Source organism: Herpailurus yagouaroundi, unplaced genomic scaffold (assembly GCF_014898765.1).
Source record: "Herpailurus yagouaroundi ecotype Mexico unplaced genomic scaffold, PumYag 215, whole genome shotgun sequence".
Taxonomy (NCBI): Eukaryota; Metazoa; Chordata; class Mammalia; order Carnivora; family Felidae; genus Herpailurus; species Herpailurus yagouaroundi.
The window spans coordinates 8,900,825-8,908,542 of record NW_024412446.1 but is presented as its reverse complement, the minus strand read 5'-3'; the positions used below and the strand labels follow the sequence as shown (position 1 = coordinate 8,908,542).

Here is a 7,718-nt window from a genome sequence, read left to right as displayed (position 1 = left end):
GCTTCCATGACGCAACCCACGGGGCGAGGGAAGATGGCAGCGCGGTTGAGGGGTTTAGTTTGGGCCAGCCGGCCGCTGCTGCCGGTGGTCCAAACTTGGGACCTCCACGCGCGGCGCTGGGTCCGGGCGCTGCGGCGGAGCCCCGTGAGAGTGGTGTCTCCATCCGGACAGGTGGTGGAACGTAAACCCGGTCCTGGGAAGCAGCCCCGTAGAGCGGCGGCTGAGACCGGTCCCCACGAGCCGCGACGGAAGCCGTCGCTTCAGGTGCCTCCATCCCAGAAGCCCTGCACCTGGGAAGATTCGGGGCTTCGCTATGATAAGGCTTTACCCGGAGACAGAAGGCTGAGGTGACTTGTTCCTGTGACTTGTCATGTATTCCCGTTTCTCTTCCCATTTCTCTTCCCGCCTGCCAACCTCTTTCCTCCTTTTGGAGGACTTCTTCCACCAGAATCCATTGGTTTTTATAATGCATGGAGGGCAGAATAAGTGTTTTCCTTGGAATTCATTTGTTAATGTCTATGAAGTTCTTTCTGTTTGTTAAAACTAGGTGTGTCTCGGTAACAAGGATGCTGGTAATTAACCCGTCTTTTTGTTTCCACCCACAGCAGTGTAATGACAATTGTTAAGTCCAGGCCATTTCGGGAAAAGCACGGGAAGATCCTGCTGGAAGGTCGCAGGTTGATTGCAGATGCTCTCAAGGCTGGTGCTGTACCGAAAATTTTCTTCTTTAGCCGTCTGGAATACCTAAAGGAGCTGCCCATTGATAAGCTGAAAGGTGTCAGCCTCATTAAGGTGAAATTTGAAGATATCAAGGATTGGTCCGACCTAGTAACACCACAAGGAATAATGGGTCAGTGGTTACAGCATGTCACCAGAAGTAGAGACCTAGGATCATTTGTTCATAATTATCTTAAGGTAGCAAATTTTACTTAAATTCAAAATGTTATTGCCTAACCTTTTCTTGAGACACCCAGAAAAACACAGTTCTCAAATCTGTGCATCTTGTAGTATTTTCAGTGGAAGCTGAAGCCAGTTTTTTTGGTCATCGTTTGAATTACAGTTCTTGAATATTATATATTCTCCTTGAATGTTATATATTTTTAGGTCACTTCTTCAACCAATAATGTCCAACTAAAATTTAAGAAAATGTTTACTAAAAGATTTAGGCCTCTATTTGCACAAGACCACTGCCAGTGTGGTGATAACCTTTCTGTTGTTGACCCCCTTATTCTAGAAGCAGGTGTAAGCAGTAAGCTGCAAGCTGTTACCCTGTTTAGCCCATTGAACAGGAAACTGTGTCTTCCTTTGGTTGACTCTGACTTAAGATTCTTTTTTTCAAGTTTTTTTTTTTTAAATGTTTATTTATTTTCTAGAGAGAGAGAGACTAGGGGAGGGGCAAAGGGAAAGGGAGACACAGAATCCAAAGCAGAGTCCAGGCTCTGAGCTGTCAGCACAGATCCTGATATGGGGCTCAAACCCACGAACTGTGAGATTGTGACCTGAGCTGGAGTTGGACACTTTAACCGACTGAGCCACCCAGGCTCCTCTAACTTAAGATTCTAATAGATGGTGGTGTCTATTAGCACTTAGAAAGTCTTTTTTCTAAAAAAAAAAAAAAAGGAAAAAGAAAGCCTTTTTTCTGAATATGGGAAGTCTAAATATATCTTTTTGACATTGGAATTATATTTTTGATCTGAGAATTGAATGGCAGTAAATGTAGAGGTTTCTCTTGGATAGTAAGGGATAGTTGGGGTAGGAGAAGTTATCTTCCAGGATTCTAATGTTTAGGCCAGGGTCTCTCATACCAGTTGTGCATGTGTTTTCCTGTAGTGGGTAAAGTGCAGCTATTAGTTGGGAGAGGAAATTTGGGGACTGTCTCTTATTCTGTAACCCATCAAGTCCTAGGGACCTGTGACCCTACACACAGAACTCTCCCCTAGAGTGGGGATTTGGACTGCTAAAGTTCTCCACCCTAAGTATCCGTGCTCTTGTTAGCTATACTTCTAATTCCCTTCACTATGCTACAGTACAAGTATCATTCATTTTTATCATGCTGGCCACTTTGGGCACATGTGTTGATAGCGGCTAGCCCATCCTGGACTTCTGTAGCCCTCCTCGTCGTCATGACTGCCTTTCATCGTTTTGTATCTTTTAAAAATATATATTATTTAGCTTACCCTTTTATTTCATATTTGAGAGGTGGAGTAAAGGGAGAAGGAGATAAGACTATCAGGCTTCTGGCACATCTCTGAATCCAGTAATGTAAGTAGGGCCTCTAGCAGAGTGTTCTCGTCACTGCAGCTGTACAGGTAGAAATTAAAGGACTTCAAGGGGTGCCTGGGTGGCTCAGTCGGTTAAGCGTCTGACTTTGGCTCAGGTCATGACCTTGTGATTCATGGGTTCCAGTTCCATGTCAGGCTCTGTGCTGAAAGCCTGGAGCCTGCTTCCGATTCTGTGTATCCCTCTCTCTCTCTGCTCCTCCCCTGCTCGTACTCTGTCTCTTTCTTCCAAAAAAAAAAAAAAAAAAAATTAACCAGAAAAGAAGTTAAAGGACTTCTAAGGTCCCCTGCTGTTGTGACTCTTAGGTGCAGGATCTTTTTACCACATACAGATACCTAATAGGGAAACCATTCCCTTCCCTTCATTGATGGGTTAGGTATAGGTCTGTATTCTTGGTGTGAATAAATTGGAATAGCCTTTGGGGAGGACAGTTTAGCAGTATCTATTAAGAGTGCTTGAGTCACCTGGCTGGCTCACTCGGGAGAACATGTGACTCTTGATCTCGGGCCATGAGTTTGAGCCCCATGTGGGGGTAGAGATTACTTAAATACTAAAAAAAAAAAAAAAAAAAAATGCACACACACCATGTTAATTTTACTTGCAAGTGTTTTTCATAGAGAAAAGTTTGGACATATGCATAGAGAGGTATACAGGGATGTTCACTGCAGGGTTGTTTATAACAGGGAAAGTGGAAAATAATCAAATTGTCAGTTGGGGAAGAACTAAATAAAGGTGGTATGTTCATGTTACAAAATAACATGCAACAGTTAAAATCAGGTAACTCCAAATGTATTGACATGGCAAGTTCTCTAAGACATCTCTTGTTATAGAATTGAATAAGTAGTTTACAGGATAACACATAGAGTATGAATTTTGTATGTGAAAGAAAAAAAGCACCTGTATATGGGTAGACATTTATATATGTACGTAGATGCATGGAACAGGTTCTGAAGGGATCTATACACTCCCAAGATTGAAAACAGTTACGGAGAGGAGGTGTCACGGGCAGGACTTTTTGTATCAATTTTTTTTCAGTCAGAATGTATTCATGTAGTACTTACATGACTAAGAACACAGAAAGATCGATAAATATCTGAAAAGCCAAATTCTCTCCCAGGTTCAAATCAGACAAGTGAACCGCCTGTTTTGTTTCCTCAGGGATCTTTGCCAAACCTGACCATGTTCAGATGACATACCCAGAGACTCAACTTCGCCATTTGCTGCCCTTATTGTTGATTTGTGACAATCTCCGTGACCCTGGGAACCTGGGGACGATTCTGAGATCTGCTGCTGGGGCAGGCTGCAGCAAAGTATTACTCACCAAAGGTCAGAGCACTTGTTCCTGAGTGGATTGGTCGGCCATTTGTAAGTGAGCTGGCTCTGTGGGCAGACATACATGGATTTGAATTTTGGGTCTGCCTCTTATTAGCCATTTGTCTGTGAGCGGTATTCTGAGTGTCATTTCCCTCCTCTGTAAAGTGGGCATAACAGAATCTACCTGGTAGGGTTGTTCTGAGAAGTGAGATGGTGCACATGAAGTACTTAGCACTCTGCTTGGCACACGTTAGGTACTTCAGGAAATGTCAGTTATCTTTTAAGATTATTTTGACACCGGCTAGGTTATTAAAGAACTTAAAATCAGGGAAAGAAATACATGCCAGTTTTAACACTTCGAGTCCTTTTTTTTTTTTTTTTTTTTTTTTTTTTTTTTTTTTTTTTTTTTTTTTAATTTTTTTTTTCCAACGTTTATTTATTTTTGGGACAGAGAGAGACAGAGCATGAACGGGCAAGGGGCAGAGAGAGAGGGAGACACAGAATCGGAAACAGGCTCCAGGCTCTGAGCCATCAGCGCAGAGCCCGACGCGGGGCTCGAACTCCCGGACCGTGAGATCGTGACCTGGTTGAAGTCGGAAGCTTAACCGACTGCGCCACCCAGGCGCCCCAACACTTCGAGTCCTTTATTTAATGATCTTGAGTTCCCAAATTGGGGGGCATATGAAGCCTTCCTAACTGAAGGCACTCTGAATCCTGTAAAAGGAGTGTGAATATGAAATTGGGATGCATTTGCCTTAGCCTTAAGATGGGTCAGACATCCCCACACAAGTTAGCCTCTGACATTTCTCTCTCCTGTCCTCAGAAATTGGGATGAGTAGGCTTGGTTCTAAACAGACTTGCCTAACAGCTGGGACACACCTAAAACACCTATTACAACTTGCAGGGATGGTGAGAGGGGGAGAGAGTTCATCGAAAACACTCCAGCTATCATTCACTGTAAACTAATGACACCTGCTGCTGAGACTTGCCTCAGTGCTCCTTTCACCCCTTCGTCCCAGTCACATGTTGTTGGAATAGATGGGAGTAGATGTAGAGATGGCAGCATGAGAGCTAGGTACCGGGGTTCCATCATCAGTACCCCGCCTACCCACCCCATTGTTGAGATCTCTGAGAGCTGGTGTGGTTTTGGAGATGTACCTATATAATCCAAGTGGTGTGTTTGCCACATTCATGGTGGTGGCTGGTGTATAGGACAAGGGGAAGGAGTAGGGAGCACTTGGCCTGGTGCCCAGTATGGAGGATGTGAGGATGAGGGGGGAAATCCCACTTTGTTCCTTACTCCCCACCAGGGAGAGGGGTCAGACTGGATGGCTCCCCTCATGAGTCTCGACCCTCTTTTGTCCTCTCCGTTTTGCCTGCAGCCTCTTGACACACAGCCCAACTCTTCTCTCCACTTCCCTGCAGTGATTGGGAAAGTCTGTGGTTGGCAGTCGGCGTGGGCAGTGTTACATTCTGTGTCTTATCTTCCTTTTAAAATTTGGCTTGCCCACTTACTCTGTTCTGAAGTTGGGTTACTTTTTACAGTAATTTCTAATGCAGACAGTTGTGTTAACAAGTTAGGGGATGGTGGCAGACATGTGATGCCCTGGCCCTGCTGTCTCTCCCAGCCTGTGGTCCTGAGAAAGACCATGCAGAAGTGGCTGGGCTTAGCATGGGTCTGAATATAAAAAATAGTTCTTTTACCCTTTTTTCTGTGGTGTGAGAGGGTGTGAGGGTGTGTGTGTGTGAGAGAGAGAGAGGGAGAGAGAGAAAGCTGTTGCCTTGGCTTTCCATGGATCACTGTAATTGCCTCCCATTTAATTTCCCCTCTCTAGGGTCTTCCCTGCTCTGGTGCAGATTTAACACTGAAGCCAAATGGGTCTTTCTAAAGCATAAACCAGATTCTGTCACTACTTTACTTAAAATCCTTTGATAGCATTATATTAATGGACAAAGTCCCAAACTCCTCAGCCTGGCATACCCACCCTCCTTTAAGTTGGTCCTTGCCTGCCTCCCTTTCATCTCCTGTTACGCCCCCACCCGCTATTGGCCTGATCGCTTTACTTACAGTTTTTGGACTGTGGCACTCTTCCCCCTTCTATAATTTTGTCCTCTGCCTCAGCCTTTCTTTGACAGCTTCCTCCTATCCTTCAAGATCCAGCTCACTGTCATGTTCTCTGGGACATTTTTCCTGATAGCTCTGCTTCGTACATGGGATTTTTGTTACCCTATTAATACTTCTTTTACCTCAATTACTGATATCGTAGTCACGTGTTCAGATATTGTCCGAACACCATCGCCCATGATACCATGAGCTCCTGGAGGTTGGAGGCATTAATGCTCTTTGCCTCTCCTGTACAAGGTCTGGCCCAGGTGTATGGTAAATGTTGAAGGGATGAAGAAAGTCTTGTTTAGCACTAGCAGGAATTCATCCGTATGGTCCCTTTGCTGGATGCTGCCAAAACTGGGGAGGCAGAGGTCCCAGCCATCCCGAAACTACAGGACATTTTTTGCTTTCTCTCCTCATCCAGAATTAATTTGATTTACTGCAAAGATCCCCTGTCTGGGATGGTTTATAATCTTAATTGGATTCTGTCTCTATTTTCTAGGCTGTGTGGATGCCTGGGAACCCAAAGTGCTACGGGCAGCGATGGGTGCGCATTTCCAGGTGCCCATCATCAATAATCTGGACTGGGAAACGTTGCCCAACTACCTGCCCACCGACACCCGGGTCTACGTGGCTGACAACTGTGGCCTTTATGCCCAGGCGCACATGTCTAATAAAGCCAGTGATTACGGCTGGGTATGTGACCAACAACTCTCGAAGTTACACAAGTATGAGGAGGAGGAGGAGGAGGATCTAGAACCTGGAGCCAGTAAAGCCTGGCTCCCTGAAGTTGAGGTCCAGAGTTATGACTTGGACTGGACAGAGGCACCAGCAGCTGTGGTAATAGGCGGGGAGACCCATGGTGTGAGCCTGGAGTCCCTGCAGTTGGCCGAGAGCACTGGGGGCAAGAGGCTGCTGATTCCCGTTGTGCCTGGTGTGGACAGCCTAAACTCGGCTATGGCTGCAAGCATCCTGCTTTTTGAAGGGAAAAGACAACTGCGGGTCAGGGCGGAACACGTGAGCAGGGACAGGAGTTACCACTGAGAGGGATCTTGGAAGTCAGTCCTTGATTTGAGGTGGTTCCCAGCTCCTCCTGCATTGTTAGGAGATAGGCAGAATATGGTAATCAGGCCATATTCAGGAGGCAAGAGGTGGGCAAGATGCCATTATATGATTACTGGAAAAATAAGAATTTCCATGAACTTATGCTTATCTTCAAAAGTAACAAGGGTGAGAATTCTTCCTGAGATCTCCCCCAGCTCCGGAGCCGAACTTCCTCTCGAGAGAGCCCGGAGAGCAAGCATGACCCGTGCCCCAAGTGGTGGCAGAGTGGGATTGCTTTATGTTTAAGGGGAGGGGTTTTTGCAGGAACAATCTCTGGTTGGCTGTGCTCTCCCAGGCTGGTGCCCCACTTTGGTCTGGGCCTGGCCAGGGTCACACACAAATGTCTGATGCAAGTGGCCCACAGATTGTGCTTGAGACCCTCAATGCCCCGTCAGCTTTTAGAAGGTAGAAGAGCCCACAGCCTTCATAGAGGGCTGAACCCACAAAGGCTCGTCCTCCAGCTTCACAGAGGCCATGATGCCTGTCACACCAGCAGGCTAGATCTGGGAGGCAGCTCAGTACTCCTGGAGTCTGTTGGCATTTGTTCTGTCAACACCTTGGAAAAGTGCTAAGAAAACGAGGTCACTAAAGGATGAAGCCAGTGTCCTGCAGCTTTGTCCCTGGATTATTGTTCCTGCTGATTTTTGTTACAAAATAAAGATCAATGACCGAACAACAAACCCTATGCCTTGTTACTGTTAAGAAAAACAAAACAAGGCAAAACAGTATACCTGGCACATAATTCCAAGTCTACTTTATCACACTGGGTGAAAGAAGGAAAAGAAATTTACGTCCCATTCACTTCATAGTCAATGGCTTATATGCCATGCCTTGTGAGTTCTTTTTGCACATTTGTGGATATAATTTAGCAAAGAGGGCAAATTTTCCTTTCTTTAAAATGACTACAGGGGAA

At 45.6% G+C, this 7,718-nt stretch overlaps 1 protein-coding gene across 3 annotated transcripts; it reads left to right on the top strand.

Moving 5' to 3' along the window:
• Positions 1-6: 6 nt before the first annotated feature.
• On the top strand, positions 7-7,485 carry MRM3 (mitochondrial rRNA methyltransferase 3). Of its 3 annotated transcripts, none has more exons than XM_040455462.1 (4): positions 7-347; positions 606-850; positions 3,439-3,606; positions 6,204-7,485. In XM_040455462.1, exons 1-4 carry the CDS (start codon positions 7-9, stop codon positions 6,743-6,745), a joined length of 1,296 nt encoding a protein of 431 aa, XP_040311396.1. In that variant the 3' UTR covers positions 6,746-7,485. The 3 variants fall into 3 exon arrangements, with proteins under 3 accessions (XP_040311396.1, XP_040311397.1, XP_040311398.1); XM_040455463.1 differs by having other exon boundaries at positions 159-264; XM_040455464.1 differs by lacking the exon at positions 7-347 and having other exon boundaries at positions 680-792.
• Positions 7,486-7,718: the final 233 nt, after the last annotated feature.

What these genes read in the sequence shown, in the direction of transcription:
- MRM3 (XM_040455462.1), top strand. Translation starts at nt 7, where the DNA reads ATGACGCAACCCACGGGGCGAGGGAAGATGGCAGCGCGGTTGAGGGGT. An exon ending in CCCGGAGACAGAAGGCTGAG is followed by an intron (nt 348 to 605) that starts GTGACTTGTTCC and finishes TTCCACCCACAG; the next exon opens with CAGTGTAATGACAATTGTTA. An exon ending in AACACCACAAGGAATAATGG is followed by an intron (nt 851 to 3,438) that starts GTCAGTGGTTAC and finishes TTGTTTCCTCAG; the next exon opens with GGATCTTTGCCAAACCTGAC.